The 22,762-nt window shown below is 43.3% G+C and overlaps 1 protein-coding gene across 20 annotated transcripts in view; it reads left to right on the forward strand.

Annotated features, from left to right (window-relative positions):
* Window positions 1-22,762, forward strand: part of KAT6B (lysine acetyltransferase 6B) — a 221,649-nt gene that overhangs the window by 22,318 nt on the left and 176,569 nt on the right. For 4 of the 20 annotated variants that reach the window (XM_005671116.4, XM_021072865.2, XM_021072867.2 and 1 more), the window contains exons 1-3: window positions 6,349-6,524; window positions 17,202-17,269; window positions 20,844-21,722. In XM_005671116.4, coding sequence (XP_005671173.2) covers window positions 21,102-21,722 — 621 coding nt within the window. In that variant the 5' untranslated portion in view covers window positions 6,349-6,524; window positions 17,202-17,269; window positions 20,844-21,101. Of the gene's footprint in view, window positions 1-5,752; window positions 6,211-6,348; window positions 7,632-17,201; window positions 17,270-20,843; window positions 21,723-22,762 lie in introns of those variants that run through there. The other 16 variants (XM_013983356.3, XM_021072866.2, XM_021072868.2 and 13 more) reach the window with 6 other exon arrangements.

A 22,762-nucleotide genomic window follows, 5' to 3' on the forward strand; every position in this document is an offset into this window, starting at 1 on the left:
AAAGAAAGATATTCAGAAGTTTCACTCTTTCAACAATTCTTTAGGCACGTGACATATAAGAATAATGACCTTTTGGGAGTTCTCATCGGGGCTCAGTGGAAGTGAATCTGACGAGTATCTATGAGGACACAGGTTCGACCCCTGGCCTAGCTCATTGGGTTAAGGATCTGGAGTTGCCTTGAGCTATGGTGTAGATCCCAGGCTTGGCTTGGATCTGACGTTGCTATGGCTGTGGTGTAGGCCGGTGGCTATAGCTCTGATTCAACCCTTAGCCTGGGAACCTCCACATGCTGCCTATGCAGCCTTAAAAAGACAAAAAAAAAAAAAAAAAAAAAAAAAAAAAAAGAATAATGACCTCTTGGGAATCACAGGGTAAGTTGACGATAAATTACTAAGGGCAGAGATTTGTAGTCTGCTATGTAAATATGTTGGAGGATTTGGGACCTGGCTCAGAATTTAGAGATGCTATAAAGTACTTCCCTTATTTAATCTATAAATTGATTTAACAAATATTTATTGAGCATCTGCTATGTACCAGGCATTGTATTAGGTTCTGAGGACAAAGCTGCGTACATAGGCTTACTATCTCATAGGAAACCCAAGTTTTAAGACATTGCTACTCTGTGATTTGCTCAAGGACACACATGAGTTGGTGGCAGAGATGGATAAAAATCTGGTGACCTGCTTTTATTTGAGTGCTCTCTTCCATCTTTCTTTGCCGCAGCCCCTCTGCGCTGTATATTTTCTTTCTGCATTAAAGACAGAATAAGAGAAAACTATCTTCAATTAGTTGAGCAGATTAGGTTGGGCATATTGGAGAAAACTGTTAATGGTTATATTGAACCAGATCTATATTTCAGAGTTCCCCATTATGTAGCTCAGGGGTAACAAACCTGACTGGTATCCACGAGGATGCAGGTTTGATCCCTGACCTTGCTCAGCTGGGTAAGGATCTGGCATTGCTGTGGCTGTGGTGTAGGCTGGCAGTTGCAGCTCCAGTTGGACCCCTGGCCTGGGAACTTCCATAAGCCGTGGGTGAGGCCCTAAAAAAACCAAAACCCAAAAAACAAAAAACTATATTTCTTACCCCTGGAAAAGTTTAAAATAGTCCAATGATTTCTAAATGCACTCTGGTCAGATAGCCAGATTCAGAGGAAAAGTTACACTGTCTGCATAGAATTTAAAAAAAAGAAGAACGATAATATAATGTTGATATAAAGTCACTCACTTTCCTTTCATGGGAGGCACTATCCTTTATTCAGAGTGTCCTTTCTTTTCTTTAATAATGCAATTATTCTTTTTTTTTTAATGGCAATTAGTTCTTCTTCTTCTTCTTCTTCTTTTTTTTTTTGGCTTCATTCACAGCATTGACCCAAGTCACAGCAGCAACAAATCTTTAACTGGGGGGCCACCAGGGAACTCTAGCTCTTTTTAAAAATGTCCTTATTATCAACATTAAAAGTTGGCAACTCTGTCATTTTCCCCACATTTCAAAATCCAAAGGACTGGGAATCACTAAAATAAATATTGGGGTAATTTGGTTTTTCTTTGGTATAGCCTAGTACTAAAAACTGAGTCTTTTTTTTTTTTCTTTTTAGGGCCGTACCTGCAGCATATGGAAGTTTCCAGGCAAGGGGTCAAATCAGAGCTGTAGCTCCCACCCTACACCACAGCCACAGCAACTCAGGGTCTGAGCCATATCTGTGACCTACACCACAGCTCATGGCACCCACCGAGCAAGGCCAGGGATCATTCATGTATAGTCATGGATACTAGTCGGGTTCGTAACATGCTGAACCACAACAGGAACTCCAAAAACTGAGTCTTTTTTAAGACTTTCTTAAGTCTCAAAATAAAAAGATCTCCAAGAACTCTGCTCTCTCAGTAACCTTTAGCTAACTTTATGATATTTTACCACCCTCCTGTCTTCTTCAGAGTTTCTCACTTGATGCTGAGGCATCCTCCTAGTTTATATAAATCAATTGTTCTCTACATTAATTTTATTTTGTCTTTTTGCCTTTTCTAGGGCCTCTCTGGCGGCATGTGGAGGTTCCCAGGCTAGGGGTCTAATCGGAGCTGTCGCTGCCAACCTTACGCCAGAGCCACATCAACGTGGGATCCGAGCCACGTCTGCCACCTACACCCCAGCTCACGGCAACGCCAGATCTTTAACCCACTGAGCAAGGGCAGGGACCGAACCCACAACCTCATGGTTCCTAGTCAGATTCATTAACCACTAAGCCACGATGGGAACTCCTACAATGATTTTAAAGCATAGGGTGCTTTAAAAAAATACTGATGAATGGGCCCCATCTCCAAATATTCTTCAGTCGCCTCAGGTGGGACTCAGTGCTAGGCTGATTGAAAATTCCTCAGGTGCTTCTCATGTACAGCCAGGGATGGTAACCATTGGTATGGATGGTGTTTATTAAGTAGCTTCTTTGTGTCAGGCACTAGGATAGTTACACAGATGAACAAACTGGACTATGCAGTTGCAAAGTTAATTAGGAAAACAGCCTGGCAAACTGTGACAACAGTGTAGCAAGTGCTCTCTTTTATTCCATTAGTCCACAAATAATAACAGAACACTTAATAAGTGCCAGGCCTGGAGTAAAGATTGGCTTCGAGTCCTGTAGGCTACCTGCAAAGCCCAGGGAAATCTCACAGAAGAAGCTGCAGCCAAGAAGGGATTTGGAGGAATCTTTTTTCAATGTCTTCATCAGATAAGATAGAGAAGGCAGGCCTGGCTGCAGAGGGAACAGTGTGTGCTGGGCACGGAGGAGTATGTGGCTGGGAGGAGCTGGAGATAATGGCTGGGGGCAGATGTGTATAGCCTTAGTGGTAGGCTGAGAAGTTTAGACTTGGTCTAGAATGCATTTAAAAGACGCTAAAGGTTTTTAAGCTGGGACAAATAAGGTGTGAGTGCACAATACTGGTATTTAAAATCACTCGGCTGTTCGTACACAGCTATAGCATGAATTCGCTAGCCTATCTAAAATTAATGGTTTGACTGATCATGCCCCATCGCCTTTGCCCTTTACTGACATAATCAGACACGATGATCTCATGGGGATACAGTTTCCACTCAATGAAGAGAGAGGAGTCCATGTGGCAGGTGGAAGGAAGGATTCCATGTGGCCGTGTAGACCAATATTTTTAAAGTGACTAATTGGATGTAATTAGAATTCATCATGGGCTGTGGCCTAGACAGATCAGTTCAGGGTTCCTGCTTGGTGCCTCCTTACGCAATTTCTTTCAGAAGGAGTTGTCAGTGGTGTGTCTGTGGATGTGATCCTGCTTATCAGGCTGTTTGTAAACAAACCCCAAAGATCAAACCCCTCAGGTTCCCTTCAGCTCCTGAAGCTACTTTGCATTCTTTTTTACCTTTACTCAGGACTCAAGGACAAATAAGTCAGACCATGGAATCATCTCAATACTAGGGACTATATATAACTTACTGGCTAAGATGCTCACAAAAGAAATACTCCTTTTCAGTTGGGAAAGAAGAGGATTCAGCCTAGGCTGGTGGTTCTCAAATCAGTGACAATAAACTTCAAGCCAAGTCATGGGCTAAAAATGCAGATTTGGGAGGCTCACTACAGACCAACTGAATCAGAATTTGGGGCTAGGCCAAGGAGCTTGTATTTTAAGCACTCGTTCCCAGATCTTTCTAATGCCACCGATCTGTGGATCACACTGAGCAGTTCTGGCCAGTTGGCAACTATTTTGAGGGAGGGAGGAGGACTGGTCAGATGGGCCCCTGGATTCCTAACCCTTCAGCACATTTAGCTTGCAAATGTTGCACTATGCTTTGTTTTCAAGTTATTTCTAGGTGAACTCCTTAATTGAGCTGTTTAGCTCCACAGAGGACTTGAGATCACAGATAAAGAGAGAGGTTTAGGAGTTAGCATTAAGTGTCTTTAGCTGTGTCTCTGTTATCCTTTCCAGTCCCACTTATCTGAAGAGCCAGGATTTCTCAAAGGACACGTCAAGAGTATCAATGGGAAAGCAACACACTCCCTTTCCTTGCCATGTCGGTTAGAGAACTATGCTTGTTAAGAATCTCAGAAAACACATCAAGATGTTGGATAAAGAGATTTCCCTTTTTGGGGTTCCCTAGCTCCTGTTTCCAGGAGCACAAATTTAGGCAAATAAGACCCATTTCTATCTAAGGTGTCTGCTCATGTCTTGATGCATGTGGCTAACTCATTAGTGATATCAAGTGTTAGATGCTCATAAATCTCCCACAATTCATTGGCTGAAGACATCTTAAATGTGGACTTTTGACTTTTATTGTCTTTGGTTGGTTCTTTAGTATACTTTAGTTTGAATGTACAGATTTGGGTTTTGGAACTTGTTTTTAATTAAGACTTGGTTTATTTTTATTGCTTGAGATAAAGTGCAGTCTGGGGGACTCAAATGTAAGTTGCAAAATAAAGTGCATCTGGGCAGACCATAGGGGGAAAAATAGAACATAAATGCTGAAGTGTCTGCCAGGATTTTTAAGTTTACTTAGTAACTTCTTGGAGAATAAAAATCCCAGCACCTGCATTATAAAAAAAGCACACCTTATAAATGTCCTTCTCTTTGAAATACCTAAATGAACTAGACTGAATTATGAACTAAATGGGCTTGTAAAAATTCACCTTGAGCCAGCTACTGAAGATACTAAATAAAAGAGGTAGAGAGTCTATGAGGAAACTCAACCTGCTGTTTGTTTGTTTTATCAGTAATGTAACTCAAAAGTAGCCAAGCCGATGGCGGATGGTGGAGCTTTCCCTGTGTTTTGTTTCCCTGAGCAGAGCGGGTGAATGCCAAGATTTAATCTAAAGAGGTTTGTGTTTTAAAAACTAACAACGAAGTAATAAAACACCTATAAAAGGGATTTATAATGGAACCAGTGACAGTTTTGAGTGTTGTATTACAACTCTTTTGCTCCCCTAGCCCTTTTTCTACCCTTTCATCCAACTCTGCTCTTTGTCTTAGCTCCTTTCTCACCTTGCTGCCAAGAAGCATTTAAGCAGGGGCAGCTCACACCCCAGAAGAACAGACCATCTTTAAAAAGTGTGTTGAGCTCTGCACTGGATGCCTGGGCTGTGCTGCTTGTTTTGTTTGACATAAGTTGCTTTAACAAAGTACCTACCTAGTTTGTACAGTGGTTTCTAAGGGGAAATGCACATACTGCTGCTGCCTCAGTGTCAATGCCATGAGGATGCCTGAGTAAGCCTGGGGACTCCTCTCCCTGGCACCTTGTGTTACCCTGCCAGGGCCCAAGTTAGCCCTGGGTCAGACTTCTGTCAACAGGTGGTTTTCCACCTAGGCCACCATGCTTGAAACTTGGTTCTTTTACAAAGCCATAGTTTTCCTCCCCCTCACGAAGAAATGGCGCCTCGGAAGGGAAACTTTGTGCTCAAACTCTGTAGGAGCCATTTCTTGAGCCCACTTTTTCTATTTTCTGAAGTCTCCCCGGCCAGCATCCCACCCCACCCATATTCGGGAAGAACGAGGGACTCTCTCTTCAGAGTCTGGAGGGCGCTGGGAGGCATGTGGGCAGCGTCAGAGTGGCCTCGTCTGGGCGGCCAGAGGAGCCCCCAGCCTCCCTCTCGTGGGCCTCAGGAACTCGGGGGGCCCAGGGGAAGCCTGGAAAACCGAACTTCGCCATCAGCCTTCCTTCGAGCGCTGGCTAGAGGAGAGGGGGGAAGGGCCCCCCAGCCGTCTCCCCCGACTACCCCCGCCCCCCAGCCCCTCTGCCATCCGGCTGCACCGCCCAAGAAAGCACTCAGAACGCAGCTCTGAGCTTTCCAGCTCCTCGCCGGCCGGGAGAGGGCATCTTGAGGGGCAGCTTCCCCCTCCAGCCCGCGTCTGACATCCCCACTCCCACCCAAGGATGCCGCCGCCGTGCCCTGTCCGCAGTCGCTGAATGTCACTGCTCCCTCTTTCTCCTGATCAGGGTAGACACAGCTCCTGAGGCACCCCCCACCCCAAAACTGCCGCGACCACCCGAGGGTGCAAGGCCCGGGCGGAGGACGAAGTTTGGGGCCCACAGCGGCGGGAGGGGGGGCGCGTTGCCGAGGACCGCACCTCTCAGTCCCAGCCCTGGCGGGCACACTCCCCGCCCCAAACGGCCCAGGCGTCCCCATCTTCCCGCGGACACCGGCATCCCCGCCCTCCCCCAAGGGCGGCAAGCGGAGCCCCCCAGGGCGGAGGCAGGTACCCCCGGGGCGGGGACTGGGGCGGGCGGGGTCCAGGCTGCGCCCCCGGCCGGGCCGGGCGGGCTAGCTGGCGGCGCGGGGGGAGCGGGGCTGGGCGGCGCTGCCTCGGGCTCTGTGCGCTGCAGCCCGGAGCCGAGGAGGAGGAGGCGGAGGAGGAGAAGGAGGCGGCGGCGGTGGGTCCCGGGCGGGGGGAGCGCGGCGCTGCGGACCCGGGCGGCTGGCAAAGGACGAGGCGGAGGCTGAGGAAGGCAGCGGGGAGACCCAGGCTGCAGCAACAAAGGGCAGCAAGCGATTGGCCGGGCTGCAGGCGAGGTTAGCCGGGGACTCGGGTGGCTGGAGGCAGCGGCGAACGGTGCACGTGCTTGCAGACACGGGCGAGTGTGGAGCCGGGGGGTGCACGCCCGGCGGGTAGGGGCTTGTTCCCCCTCGGCATGGGATGGCGAGGAAGCTGCAGCGACATCGTTCTGTCTGCACTCGGCCTGGGGCTTGCAGGGTAGGGGTGCGTTGGGGGTAAGGATGCGAGCCAGGGGGCGGGCGAGTAGTCGCCCGGGACGGGACGGGAGAGGGTGGAGGAGGGGGCGGGCAGGAACGCTCAGGGCGGCGCGCCCGTCCGCGCGCTCCACCGCAGGAGCTGGCGACTGAGAACCTCGAATTTTAACTTCGCGTGCCCGCCCGCGCGCGCCCGCCCGCGCCCACCCCTAAATCCTGCGGCCGCCGCCAGCGATCAGCTCTCACACAAACTTTAGCTGCGGGCTAGGGGGTTTGGGGTTGAGTGGGGGAGGGGAGAGGGAAAAGGCCCTCTGATTGGCGTTGTCTGTAGCCAATAAGGCCAAGGACCTCTCCTGCGAGTAGACCCAATCTATTTCTAGAGATCGAGGGGGCGGGTAGGCGGAAGTAGAGGTGGCGCGGTGTCTGGGAGACAGAAAAAGGGCTAGACCAATAGGTGCCCAGGAGAGGCGGGCCCAACGGTCTGTTGATTGGTACTGGCAGTGGGCCCTCCCCCGGGGTGGTGCCGGAGGGGGGGGTTGATGGTTTGAGGGGTGTGTCTATGCGGAGGCGAGATGACCGGCAGGATACTGCCCCAATGGGCTGCAGAGTGGTTAGTGTGTGGGTGACGGACAGACCCGTAGGCCAACGAGTGGCCCTAAGTGTCTGCGGTCTCGTCCAATGGAGCAGCGCCGGGGCGGGGCCGCGGCTCGGGTTTAATGAGACTCCATTGGGCTGTAATCAGTGTCATGTCGGATTCATGTCAACGACAACAACAGGGGGACACAAAATGGCGGCGGCTTAGCTCCTACCCCTGGCGGCGGCGGCAGCGGTGGCGGAGGCGACGGCACCTCCTCCAGGCGGCAGCCGCGGCTTCTTTCTCAGGCAGCGGCAGCGCCCCTGGCAGGCGCGGTGGTGGTGGCGCGCGGCCAGGTCTGTCACCCACCCCGCGCGTTCCCAGGGGGAGGAGACTGGGCGGGAGCGGGGGGGGGTATCGGGGGCTTGTGACGCCCCTCCCACAGGCCTCTGCGCGAGGGTCACCGCGGGGCCGCTCGGGGTCAGGCTGCCCCTGAGCGTGACGGTAGGGGGCGGGGGAAAGAGGAGGAGGGACAGGCCCCGCCCCTCAGCAGGGCCTCCAGGGCAAGGGGCGTGGCTTGAGGGTGAGGGGCGGGGCGTTATCGGGGTGGGGGCGGGGCTCGGGTGGTCGGAAGGCGGGGGTTTGGTGGGGTTTTCTTAGCGGGAGTGACCTAGTCGGAACGGTGGGGGGGCCAGTGAGTGTCTGGGAAGGATTAGTGAGGGGGTGGATAGGAGGGGAAACTGAAGGTGTGCTGGCAGGTGCAGAAGGGAGAGTAGGGAGAGGTGCAAATTTGGAGATGTGGGAGGAAGATGGAGGGGCAGGTGAAATGGTGCAGAAGGGTGAGATTGCATTTATCTGGTGGCAGAATAAGAATGGATTTGGGTGTGGTGGATGTGGAGTAGAGTTGAGAAAGCACTGTAGAGTAGATATTGCACTGGAGGAAGTATTGGGGAAATGGAGGAATAGGTACACTTTGGTGGAAGGAGATAATCTGGGTGATTTCGTATGTTGGAATAGAAAGGAGGTTTGCTAGCTTTGGGGCATATGAAGCATTAAGAAAACATGGAAGGGTGAGATGGATCTACTTGGGAGAGACTTTGAAAGATTAGGCAGCAGAGTAGAGTTAAACGTGAAGGGAGGCTGTTTAGAACTTGCAAAATATATCTAGCAAAAAATCTCACAATGTCGGGGAATTCAGTGGGATGGGAAAAGGTGAAACGTGTGAAGAAAGATGGGTGGGGCTGGGTGAGTATGATTTGAACTGCACCAGGAGTGAATATGGGGCAAGAAAGGTGTTGGTTTGGGAGACAGGGTTGTTTGACAGGCTGCATTTCTTGGGTGTAACTTGAACTGGAGTCAGGAAAGGGGGAAGGAACGAGGTGTCTCTCAGAGCTTTCATATATACCTTTGGAAAGGCATAGTGTGTTTTTGATTTTATACATTCTTTGATCTGAGCAGAGGGCAGGGAGTGGTGGGAGACAAGGGGCAAAGGCAGAGAGGATGGGCTAGATTAAAAATGTGGAAGATAGGGAAAGAGAACCAAGTTTGAGGTGGAGGTGCGGGGAAATTCAAGATAAAGAGTACATGAAGACATCCCCATATGTTGGCAGGAGGTGGGAGTAGCAAATGGGAATTAGTTATGTTGGGATAGTGTTAGTTGTGTGGGAGTCCACAAAAGGTGTGTCTGTGTTTTGTATGGCTGTGAGTAAAGTAGGTCCTTCCTGTCTTACTTGAGTACCCTAGATTTCCCTGGATAGCTCTGAAATAAAACATTCCATTCCTTTTTTATTCATAAATTCTTCACATTTATCAAAATGAATTGGGGCAGTTTTTTCACGCCATTAAGAAGCGAAGGGTAATATTGCATGTTTCGTTAAAGGATAAGTTTTTTTCAGAGATTATGTGACTTTATTCTGAAGGCAAAAAATAAAAAGGAAACTCTGAAATTGCGTATGTTTGCATTACCAAACAAACATTTGCTTTGGTTGTTACAATGACAGCCTCATGGTAAAACTAGGAGAGAAAATGAGGCTAAGACAAGGGATGAGATTCTTACCTGAGAACTTCTACTTAGGGTTGAAGACTGCGAAGGTGAAGTGAAAAAAAGAAGAAAAGATAGAGGCAGAGGAAGGTTTAAACATTAAAGGAGGAGCCTAAGGGAATGACTGTGGTGGTGACGATGAGGTCATTTGAAGTTTTGCCTACCACCCAAGCCCAGGCTTCTGACTAGAGTGGATGTGATGTCATTGCTGTTACAACAAATGTTTATCTTGAGCTGCTTGTGACAGTAAGGTGGGAACTGTCAGATGTAAGGCACGACATGAATGAAAGGTAAAGGAAGGTGATTGAGAAAGTTCCATAAATAGTGCTACCATACTTCAGAAACTGACATGGACTGTCGAATACCAGTTAGAAGACGACTTACCTTCCTGATCTGGCTTTATTAAATGCCAGGATTCCCGACAGGTGACTTTTCAGTCTCTAAGATAGTTCTTTACATAATACTTTCAGTTTTCTTGTATAGAGATGCCTGTAATTTTGTCAAGTGAGAGAAAAGGAATTGTCCTATGAAGCAGGGATGTGTGAGCTATAGTGATCAGTCTTTGCTTGTAAATGATGCCTGGATGGGAGAAAGAAGTATGAGGAAGGGCTGTTTCTTCCCCCTAAATGCTTTAATTTGCATTTCCAAAGCATCTTTAAGTGCCTTTTTATAGGACTCTCACAATCTTTGCATCTCCAATTTTTGTATCATCCATTCCACTGTTGCCAGATATTTGAGTTATTTCTCACTTGGGGAAATTGTGAACTCAGCTGTTGTTGCTGTTCCCTTCTCCTTCATCTGGTACACACATGCACAGGTCTGTCTAAAGTGTACACTGAGGGACAGAATAGTGGCTTATAGGCAGCATGACCATTTATGCCAGCTTAGGCCTGTTGTACCAGTGTAGTTAGTGATATGGCACCTTTAGTTCTCAGAAGGGTCTGGATCTGGATGATGAGCTGTATGGTTGCCCTAGTCATGTGGTATGCTTGTCTTCAGCTTTACTAGGTACCAGTCAGACTGTTTTCCAAAGTGTTGTAGTGATGGACGGGAGTTCCTTGGCTTCTTGTCCTTGCCAACTTGACTCAGTCTTGTTACCTTTTCAAATTAAGCCAATCTGGTAAACCTTGCATTTACCTGATGAGTAAATGAGTATTCAGGTCGAACAACTTTTCAGGTGTTTGTTGGCTATTTGTAAAGTTCCTGTTTAAGTCTCCACTCCCCGCCCCTGCCACCTTTTGTAAATTGGGCCTTATATCTTTTATTGCTGTTTAGAAGTTCTTTATTTACTCTGGATACAGATTCTTTGTCCTCTGTGTGTATGTTACAAATGTGTTCTTCCATGCTCTGGCTTGCCTTTTCACTTTTTATGGTGTCTTTTAATGAACAGAAGTTCTTAATTTTAATGGAGTCACATTTATTGGTCTTTTCTTTATGGCTAGTGCTTTTTGTGTCTTGTTTTAAGACTCTTGTCCTACCCTCAGGTTAAGTAGATATTCTCCCATGCAGTATTATCTTCTCAATGCTGTGCTGACCTTAAAAGGTGTATGATTATGATATATGAGTATGAGTGCACTCTTCTTGACTCCATCCTCACCATTACCCATCTATTTTTGCATTTCTTTACTTCTGTTCTCTGTCTTGAATTTTTACTTGTCTGCAGCTACAACTAAGAGCCAGGTGCTGACTTCCCCTGCCTTATAGGAGAAAATGGCCATATAGACAGAAGTTCTGCTAGATTACATTTTACAGGTCTCCAGCTGACTGTTGCCCTTTTTCCTTTTACAAGCTAGCATTTTATTGCGTTCCTGCTACGTGTCTGCTACTATCCTTGATTCTTTCATATTCATTATCTCAATTATTCCTCTTCACAGGTCTCCAAAATGGGAATATACTCTCATTTTCACAAATGAGAAAACAGACTGAGATTGATTCAGTAATGTGTCCAGTATCCCACAGCTTAGGCAGCTGGCAAAGTGGGGCCTTGATCCCTGAACTCTCTAGATCCATCCCATCAGAGCATATCACCTTGTTGAATAAGATTTCAGGAGCCTATTTGATAAGATCCAAAACCAACAAGAATAACTTTTTTACTTTGAGTGTAATATCTTACTTAAAGCACACATAGAGATAATTATGTGAAACTGGATAAAACCATTGACCTGTCTGTGTATATTAAAGTAAGTCAAATTGGAGTAGCAAGTGTACCTTAAGAGGTCCTTGGATGGGCAGTAGAAGTTCCATAAGTCTTTGTATGAAAATATCTGTATGTACATGTGTTCGTTAAAAAAAATAGATCCGGAGTTCCCGCTGTGGCACAGTGGGTTAAGAATCCGACTGCAGCAGCTTGGGTCACTGCAGAGACATGGGTTCAGTCTCTGTCCTGGTGCAGTGAGTTAATGGACCCTTCTTTGCCACAGCTGTGGTGTAGGTCGCAGCTGAGGCTCAGCTCCAGTCCCTGGCTGGGGAACTTCCATATGTTATAAGTGTGGTCATAAAATTAAAAAATAAATAAAAAATGAAAATAAATCTGTAATTTTCTTGAGATTCTTAGAGGGCAACCTTAATTTGTTTTACGGGTCTACTGGATATCCTGTTCAAAGATTTCTGTGATATAGTTACCACAGAATTCTGATGCTGTGTATATTTTCTTATTCTTTTTTTCTGGGGAGGGGGGTCTTTTTAGGGCCACACTGGTGGCATATGGAGATTCCCAGGCTAGGGGTCTAATTGGAGCTGTAGCTGCTGGCCTACGCCACAGCCACAGCAATACTGGATCCTTAACCCACTGAGTGGGGCCAGGGATCAAACCCATGTCTTCATGGATACTAGTCGGGTTTGTTACTGCTGAGCCACAACTGGAACTCCTAAAATGATGTGTATTTTCAAAATAATCTTTTGAAAGTTCAGATGTCAGATTTTTTTCTTAGTATGTTGCTCTCAGTCTTTGTCATTAAATTTCGGTTAAAGCTAATTTGAGATTAGGAGGAAATCTTGGATTGAACAGGAATTTTTAAATGCCAAAAAAAGACACTCTAAATTTAGATGATTATTTCTTAAGTGAAAGTGCTTAGTTATAATATCATCATTACTAATCAGTGTATCCTGGTTCCAAAGGCCTAGTGACTTCAAATGACTTTTCATTTTGTTTTTCAAATCCTCTGTTTTACAAGGGATCAAATTTCCTGTGAGGTTCCTAACAGTGTGATTAAATTTTAGATTCTGAAACTATTGAGCACTTAAGGGCAGAGAGGACTATGCAAACGTAATTCATGGGCTTCACCAGGGGATTTGGGACATGTCTCTACTAATTTATGATGATGATGTTGAAACTAATCTTTGCTAGGGATTATGGAAGCCATAATAGTTTATTGATGGTTCAGTTATTGTTTGTTGAAGCAGATTTACACAATTATAGTTTAATGATATAACAAGGATATTGTCAACTAGGAGAGCATGACATGAAAAATTAAACTTCCAATTAATATAATATGTATTAGTCAAAATGATAATTTTCATGGTGATTTAGCCTCTTAGAAATCCTTGGAAAACATTATTAGCTTATGAATTGAAAACTCCGTATGTTAATGAGTAGTGAGAAAGAACTTAGTATTATTCTGAAAAGATGGGGAATTAAATATTCAATTCAGCTAACATTTATTGAGTGCATACTCTGGGCTTGCTCTTGTGTTAGGCTCATATATATTTGGAGAGATGAAATACTGGTTGCTTTTGTTTGTTCCTTCAGTCATCCTTTCCTCCAACCTATACTGGATGGATACTCTTGCCAGAGTTGTTCAGACATTCAGCCTCTGTGTGTGTGTGTGTGTGTGTGTGTGTGTGTGTGTTTGTGCTCCACTATACCTTATTGTGTCAATACTCCTGTAGGGGCTTTCTTTTATTTTATCTGTCATGTTCACAGGCCCCAGCCTGGCTTTTGTCACAGCCAACTTTATTTCTTATTAGCAGCACCCCCCGCAACTCTAGGCATGCCTATGGACTTGGTGTCCCTTTTGTCTGACAACTCATTCTTAGCTCTATGCCTTCTCCTAGATTCCCTGCATTCATTCACTGATGCATTCGTTTAACAAATAGGCATTGAACCTCTTATGTTCAAGTTGTAGTCCTGGAAAGTCTTGGGATATACAAAGATGAATCAAACATGAGTCCAGTTCTTAAGAATTTTAGTCTCATAGGGGAGATAAGGTCAGTACCCAAGTAATTAAAATACAAAGTGGAAAATGAATGCCAAAATAAAAGAAAACTAAAAACTTCCTGTTAGAGTAATGCAGGGCTTCTGAGAAGTTGTCTAGGCTGTGAAGGATTTGAATTTGGGTGGAGGCAGTGCTCCATTGTCTTTCAGGGTCTAGTTTAAGTCCCATCCATCCAAGGGGTTCTGCTCATCTATGCTCAGCAAGGTGGAGTCACTTGTTTTTAGATTTTTTTTCCTTCTGTAATCAGAGGAAACTTTTCTTTGAAGTAAATCTTATGGAGGAGCCCATTACATATAGATTATTTAAGGTAGAGAGGCTGTGTTTGATGCAAGGGATTATGGTGGCCCTAGTGTTTAACTCACTAGGGGCACCTCAGGTGGTGCCCATACACAAAGCACTTTCTCACAAGAGATCCTAGGAGCCTAGTTTGAAAACCAATGGAGAGACTAGCTAAAACTGGTTTTAGCATCTGAATTAAAATCTTTCAAGATTTAGTGGTCTGAGGTTTTGAGGAAGTTAGGTCTAAATTTTCCTTTTGCAAATGGAGAAGTAGTGCTACTTTACAGGGTTCTTTTGTTTTTTATTTTAATCTTTTTCTTTCTTTCTTTTGTCTTTTTAGGGCCATACCTGTGGCATATGGAGATTCACAGCCACAGCCACACCAGATCCAAGCTGTGTCTGTGACCTATGCCACAGTTCACAGCAAAACCAGATCCTTAACCCACTGAGGGAGGTCAGGGATCGAACCTGCATCCTCATGGATATTAGTCATATTTGCTTCCACTGAGCCATGACAGGAACTCCTTTTTTTTTTTTTTTCTTTGGCCTGCACCTGTGGCATATGGAAATTCCTGGGCCAGGAATTGAATCTGTGCCACAGCAACAACCTGAGCTGCTGCTGCAGTGACAACACCAGAACCTTAACCTGCTGTACCACAAGGGAATTCCCAAACTTAATCATGTTAAAGTGAACAATTCAGTGACATTTAGTACAGTTACAGTGTTTGACTACCTCCTCTAACTTCAAAACATTTTCATCACTCCAAAATAAAATCCCTTACCCATTAAGTAGTTTCTCCACACAACCACCCGACATCCCTGCCCAGGCCCCACTGATATATGTTCTGTTTATGGCTTTATTCTGGATGTTTTATATAAAAGGGATTATATGATATGTAGCTTTATGTGTCTGGCTTCTTTTACAGCATATTTTTGTGATGTAGTATACATCACTATTTCACTTTTTGTGGCTGAATAATACTCTAGTGTATGGCTATATCACATTTGGTTAATCCATTCATCTGTTGATGGACATTAGCCTGTCCACTTTTTGGCTATTGTGAATAGTGACGTCATGAACATGAGTGTACATGTATTTATTTGAGTACTTTCTTGCAGTTCTTTGGGGTATTAGCTAAAAATGGAATTGCGGAGTCATGTGGTAATTTTGTTTAACTTTTTGAGTAACCTCCTATTGGTGCTTAATTGCTTCTTATCCCCATGGCATCTACCATAGGGCTGCACACACAGAACAACATCTCACTAAGTATTTGTTGGTTGTTCTTTGATTAGTATTTATAACCTCACCTCCCGATTCACATGTTTTGGGCCTTGAGCATTGATTTTAGGGGAAATAGATGCATCCAAGACTTGAACTGTTAACAAATATTACCATATGGATGATATTTGATGTTGTCAGACGACAGATAATTTGTTCCCTAAGGATGCTGATTTGAACAATTGTGCTGGGTGGTTATAGAAGAAAAGTTGTGGTCCCTTCTCTTAAGCAGTATATGTTCTGTTTCAGAAGATATTGTTAAGATTTGTAGATTCTCACTCAATTACATAATAGGCTATGAAAAAACCCAGGAGCCTATAAAAGTGAGAGAGCTAAAAATAACTGTTAGCAAGTGAAACTCAGGATGACAAGAGTAAACTCTATTATTAATCTTTATTTTTTTTCTACCACCATTTTTGGCTCACCCATAATCCCATGACTCGAGTGTTATGACATTGATTTTGAAACAACACACAGCTTCAGTAAAAGCTTAGAAGACGCTTCACGTAATATTTATGATTCAGGATATTTTGACTCTTCTTATGCTGACATGAGTATTTCTGAATTGTGTTGATATTTATATAATACTAATGAAGCCAAAAGCTCAGTGTTGGACTAAGCATTTCTCTAGATCTGTTTAGAATAGTTTGTAATGAATGATGTAAATAGTGTTTTATTATAAGACTGTATGGTACAACCATATAATTTACTGATGTTATTTTTTAGTTAAAAATAAATGATTCAAAACCTTAAAAAATAGAATAATTTAATTTTGATGTAGCATGAGTCCCCAGAATTAATTTAGAATGATTCATATTCATTTTGGTAGACTTTTAGTCCAACTTTAAAGTTTTTATAGAGAAAAATGAAAAGAGAATAATGATTTTTAGGGTTGTACTTGTGATAGAATGTACTGTCTACATACAACAAATCCCAACAAATCCCAGGGCTCTGAAAAAGAGAAGTGGTGTGGATAATTCTGAATCGGTGGGAAAAAACATTTCTGTTTCGCTTTTGAGTGAATTATGCATTTTTCCCCTAGATTTGTCTTTATAGTTAGATACTGCTTAAAATAAAATTAAATTTTCAGTCTATAGTGTGTATCATTTTACAGTGGGGCCAGTGGGATATCAGAAACAAACCAGCCCAAGATTAAAAAATTTGCAGTGGATAAGACACAAAGTGAATAATATACGTGTGTTAAGTTGAGAATTGGCTACAGATAAGCGATTTCTGATTTTGTTCTTCTAGCTCTGTGTTTTTTTAACACTGATTCAGCTTGTAGCAAAGAGCTGCTGAGTTACATCTGCTTCTGCCTAATTAACTCTGTTGGTTGGTGTCAGATGAGAGCTAATTTTGAGATTAAATTGAGGAGTGGGGTGTGTGTGTGTGGGTGTGTGTGTGTGTGTGTGTGTGTGTTGGGGGGGCTGCGGCTGTGGCTGTGGTTGGGGGAGGGGAGAAGGAAGCTCTGAGGTTGCTTGGTCGTTTTGTGTAATATCAAAATACAGTTGTTCCCAGTGTTGTTTTACATTTGTTTTTTGCCTTTGAAGTAAAAATGGTCACTACTGCCCTAAAATGTGACCTGTGCCAACACATACTTACATCATGAAAACTGGTACATCCTTCTCTTGGGTGCAGTTATTGGCCATATCTTGATGGTTCAGTCAGTACCTAGATGCCAGGTGATCTTTGGGACAAATGTTGCCTGGCAAAGCTAATGTTGACCTTTAAAGAACATTTGACCTCCCCTCCTCCACCAACAAAATGTCATACCTGGCTGTTTAAGTTATGGGGTTTTTTGCGTGTGATAGAATTCTTTCTTAGACTCTATCGCAAGCCTGATTTTAAATATTTGGAGAACAGCTCTGGCCTTAAAGAAGAGTGAACTTTATTTCTTAGGCACTTGCTTTAGGGCTTCCTGTCCTGTGCTGGATTCCATGTTCTTAAATACCCTTATGGGTTTGAAAGAGCTAACATATCACCAAATGTAGTGTAACCAGTAAACTCATTACAGCTGTTTGGATTGAATAGTTGTGGAGATCCACAGATGGTCGCTGAGTTTAAGGGATGTCCTTATGCCCAAATTAACATTTATATATTTCTCTTTTGACAGATTTACCTGAAGATCTGGACAATCTTTTTTTGTCATGGACTGTTAAAACACTTGGAGTTCTAATTCTGGTATTTTTCCTTGTTTTATTATATTTTTAAGATATAAAGTGTCAGTTGTATTGAAATGTGTTGGTAATGGGCACGAACAGTTCTGATTGTGGGTAAAGATTGTGGTAATAGCTCATCATGAAGGTATATTTTGAGTATTTATTAGTTATGATGCGTATTTTGTTTTAATGTATGTTCATTTGCTTGTGCAACAGAAATGCCTGAAAGCAGCTTTGCAATATTGGATACTTTTCTGTGACCTCTTTTCCTGCTTCCTGCAGTTGTATTTTGTGCAATCAAATTAAATAAGTTGATTCATCCTGAATAAATGATGAAAGATGAAAATAATTACTTGGACACGGTGAAATGTCTTCTAATGAAATTTTGCCCCGAACCATTTTACTCTGGAAAGATCAGCTTCCTGTTCTAAACTTAGTAAGACAGAATGATTCCTGTGTTCTATCATGAAAATGGTGGCACTATGAAAGCCAGTGATTTCATTCCTAAACACACCTTGTTCCAAGTCTAACATTTTTGTCAATGATTTATATTTAATGACACAAAGGGGGAGTGCTGATTAGATTTGCAGATGACATAGATGACAGAATCAAGATTCAAAACAGTTTTTAACAAGTTGGAAGACAGACTCTAACCAACAAGATGAACTTGAATTGTAATAAATTTAAAATCCCAGCATTTAGATTTGCACAAGGAAGAGAATGAAAAGACTCAGCTTGACAGCATTTTTTTTCTTGATATTTAGGGCTGTACCCATGGCATATGGAAGTTTCCAGGCTAGGGGTCTAATCAGGGCTGTAGCTGCCGGCCTACGCCACAGCCACAGCAACACCAGATCCAAGCTGCATCTGCCCACACCATAGCTCACGGCAACGCTGGATCCTTAGCCCACGGAGCCAGGCCAGAGATCGAACCTGTGTCCTCAGGGATGCTAGTCAGATTCGTTTCTGCTGAACTCCTTGGCAGCATTTTTGAAGGAATATCTGGGGTTTTTAGTTGGACTGCATGCTTGGCATGAACCAGTTGTATGGCAGGGCTTTTAAGAAAGTTCATGTAATCTTGGGTTGCATTAATAATACAATAATGCCTAGAATGCCAGGTTTTAGGATTGGCATTAGCCAAACTAATGAGCTGCCAGGATAAGGAGGTGCTTGGACACCAGGTGATATATGAGAATGTTGGAAACAAATGAGTGGTCTAAGTTGGGCCTGGAGGTAGAATGGGGCTCCATTGTAGTGGTTTTTAAAAGATACTTGTTTTCAAATATTTGAAGGCCTGTCCTATTAAAGAATTTCTTGAGATTGTTCCAGGGAACTAGACTAGTGGGTAGAAGTTATGGGATGGCAGATTTTGGCTCCTGCGAGCAAGAAATATATTACAAGTATAGCTGTCCAGTGGTGGAGTGAGCTGCATTAAATGACAGATTCTTAATCACTGGACGTTTTGGAGACTTTATGGCCCATCTCTTGAGGGGTATTGTGTAAGGGATCTTTTACTGTTTAACTAGAGATTGGACTGGATAGCCTCTAAGGTCCCTTTAACCCCAAGTTTATAAATCTGAGGGGAGAAAAATGGAGTGAACCTACAGTTTACTGACTACAGAAAAGACAGTCCTTTTTAAACTGCCTGTTTCAAGTTGGCTGAACAAGTTCAATGATCCAATTGTTTTTTAGCAATAGAATCTTTGAGAGCAAATGTTAAATTCTTTAGGCTAAAGTTTTGAGGAAAGATACCATTTTCTCCTTTTTTGGTATGCTAAATGTAAACAAATAGCCAGAGATAACTTTACATTTTACGAGACATTTTTCAGTGTGTAGATATTGTATTGGATAGAAGTGATGATAGCTACTAATATTAGATTGTGTATTCACTTAATTCTCTCAACAATCCTGGGAGGGATATACTATTGTTGTCCTACAGGTTAAGTGAGGGAAACTTAGGTCATTTACCCGGGGTTTCCCCACTAGATGTCGGTGGGGTTGGCATTCATAGCACTAGTCTGATTGCATTGGCAGAACTAGCAAGAGGAGACATTTGTGGCTCAGGTGAAGATGGTGCTGACTCAGATTTTAAAATAATGGATTTCCTGTAGCTCAGTGAGTTAAGGATCTGGCATTGTCAGTGCTGCAGCTCAGGTCACTGCTGTGGCTCGGGTTCAATCCCTGGCCCAGGAACCTCCACATGCCATGGGTGTGGCCAAAAAAGAAAAAAATAAAATAAATTAAATGGCATTTGAGCTGTGAGTCTGCTACTGACTGTTCTCTTGAGTGGGTTCTTCCTTCCCCTGAGCCTCAATTTACCCACAGAATCCTCCTGCAAATTACATCACAAATTTATACATGAGCACACTCTATAAACTTTATAAAAAAAGAATGAAGATGTGGATATTATCAGTGAAGAGCAAGGTTAGAGCCCAGATCTGACCCACCTCCCAGGCTAGCGTACTTTTGCCAGGTGCTCTTGGCACATGTACTCAGTACCAGAGAAGAGCTAGGGGATTTTTGTGTCCATCAGGATGTTCTCAGAGAGCAGTATCACCCTCTACCTGGAATTAGATTTCTATGAACCTTGCTCACATTGAGCAGTTTCATGAACTAACTGGGTACTGAGATACCTGGAGTGTTACATTCTTCAAAAGGTGATAGTTATGTTACTATATTAGTTTCAATTTTCCAACCTATAGGTTAGAAAGTGTTACAGATCCTTTTCAAAGAGATGGGAGAATAATGATTCTGTAAATGTGGCCAGATGGGGAGGGTTTTTTTTTTTTTAATGAATTTTAATTTTTCCATTATAGTTGGTTAGGTGGGGAATTTTCTTACATGGGAGACTTGGGAAATAGAATATCTAGCTGAAATAGAATTAGGATTAGTACTCTTTTTTTTAAAAAGTTTAAGATTTCTTGAAGTAAGTTTAATGTGCTTCCAGTCAGATTTTTTTTGCATCGTAGACTTATTCTTTGATGTTGATTTTATTTTATTTTATTTTTTTGTCTTTTTGCTATTTCTTTGGGCCGCTCCCGCGGCATATGGAGGTTCCCAGGCTAGGGGTCTAATTGGAGCTGTAGCCACCGGCCTACGCCAGAGCCACAGCAACGTGGGATCCGAGCCGCGTCTGCAGCCTACACCACAGCTCACGGCAACGCCGGATTGTTAACCCACTGAGCAAGGGCAGGGACCGAACCCGCAACCTCATGGTTCCTAGTCGGATTCGTTAACCACTGTGCCACGACGGGAACTCCTGATTTTATTTTTATAGTAGACATTTATCTTGAACCACTTTCATGTAATTGTATTAATTTCAGTAGAGGTTATCCATTAAATACGGATAGTTTATATGTGATCGTTGGAATGCCCCGTGACTCATAGAAATAACAAGTGAAAAATCTTAAAAAAAAAAAATTACTTCTCAGACTGTGACCCAATTTCTGGTTGGAAAATATTGTCACTGTGGCTTTGTTACATAATACCTGCCTGTCATTACTTCTGTGGTCATTTTGCATCTGAAAAAGTAATACTAAAGAGTATTTTTAGAAGGTCCATTATTAAGATTGTTTCCCCCCTTTTTATCCTTTAAGGTCTTGATTTCCTAATGAAAAATGTTCTCCACCTGAATGCAGTTTTTCCTGTTGGTCAAATAAGACAACTATCAACATTGCCTGTTTGTCCTCTTTTTAATCTCTAAAGGATGGATGTTTGTAAGATGTTGCTTACTCTGTTCTGGAATACTCTGCCCATTTGTTGAATTGTGAATGACTTTTAAATGTGCAAGTTCTGTTAAATACAAGGAGAACCTCTATGGGTAACTTTTGTATTGAAGTAGTCATTTGTCAACCATGGTAAAACTTGCAAACCCACTTTATACAGAGTGGATTCTTGAAGCTATACAGAAAATTAAAAAGCAAAAGCAAAGGCCCTCTGAAGAGAGAATCTGCCATGCAGTCAGCACTTCCCACGGGTTGGATAAGAAGACGGTCTCTGAACAGCTGGAACTCAGTGTTCAGGATGGCTCAGTTCTCAAAGTCACCAACAAAGGCCTTGCCTCCTATAAGGACCCAGACAACCCTGGGCGCTTTTCATCAGTTAAACCAGGCACTTTTCCTAAGTCAACCAAGGGGTCTAGAGGATCATGTAATGATCTCCGAAACGTGGATTGGAATAAACTGCTAAGGAGAGCAATCGAAGGACTTGAGGAGCCCAATGGCTCCTCCCTGAAGAACATAGAGAAGTATCTCAGAAGTCAAAGCGATCTCTCGGGCACCACCACCAACCCAGCCTTTCAGCAGCGGCTGCGACTGGGAGCGAAACGCGCAGTGAATAATGGGAGGTTACTGAAGGACGGGCCGCAGTACAGGGTCAACTACGGGGGCTTAGATGGCAAAGGGGCTCCCAAATACCCCAGTGCTTTCCCATCCTCGCTCCCACCGGTCAGCCTTCTACCCCATGAGAAAGACCAGGTAAGTGAAGAGAGAATGTCAGTACATTCTAAGTATTGCTCACTTGACTTGTACAGTTTTAAGTTTTATATGGACAAAAGTTCTAAGTAAAGTTTAATAAAAGCAGATGTTTTGCCTCAGAGCAGGCCTTTGTGTTTTAAAAGATATATATACTTTACAAAACAATTATCCTTTGTTTTATACAGCATTAAGGGCTTCCCCATTGCTTGACTAAGATTTTAATGTGATGACTATTCGATTTGTTTTTTAAACTCTAATTGCTAATCAGTGAGAGCTTGAAGGGACCAGGATAGACAATTTGAATCCTCCTTCCTCAAGGCAGGAACATAGGTATTTCAAACATCCAGGACAGACCATTGTGTGTTTTTTTTTTTCTTTTTATATTATTATTTTTTAGCTTTATGAGGTAAAATTGATATATTTTTCACTGTTATTTCGGAGAAGAATCTATAGACTAATTGTTTTAATACTGATAGTGCATTACTGCAACTGTTTTACTGTGTGACCTAAATCCCACCTGTTTCCATTTAAAGTCATTTATTATTGTTCACTTCTCAGCAGGTGAAAGTGAATGTTTATTTGTCTCATACCTTATCTCTTCTTATCCTCTTTGTTTTTTCTGGGCTTTCTGTTATTTCTGAAGTATTTACATAAACATGTGGCAGATTTCTCCTTAAGTAACTTCTACAATTTTAAGTCTTTGGTTAAATTTGTTTTATTTGGTTAAATTTATTTTATCTCAGAGCTATCGAAAACACGCCCAAACTAAAACCAATGTAGAACAGAACCAGATTGTAATGGTTTCGGCCCTCCAGTTTGGGGGCTTGTTGTCTATCCTTTGGGCGAGTGGATGCATTGATACCAGTTGACTTTACCTCTTGTAAACCATTAACTGTTGTTGATACAAAGGGTGATTGTTGGAGGTGTTAACTATGTTTTCGGAAGTGATACAATCAGTGTTGGGAAAAGCTGTGCTCCTGATGCCTTGTTTTCTCTTTTTGGACACTGGTAGCCCTGAGATAGACCCTGCTTCCTTTAGT

Source organism: Sus scrofa, chromosome 14 (genome assembly GCF_054392235.1).
Source record: "Sus scrofa isolate SSC_HxYL_T2T_F1_AM1 chromosome 14, Sscrofa_HxYL_maternal_Yorkshire_Landrace_v2.0, whole genome shotgun sequence".
In the NCBI taxonomy this organism is placed as follows: Eukaryota; Metazoa; Chordata; class Mammalia; order Artiodactyla; family Suidae; genus Sus; species Sus scrofa.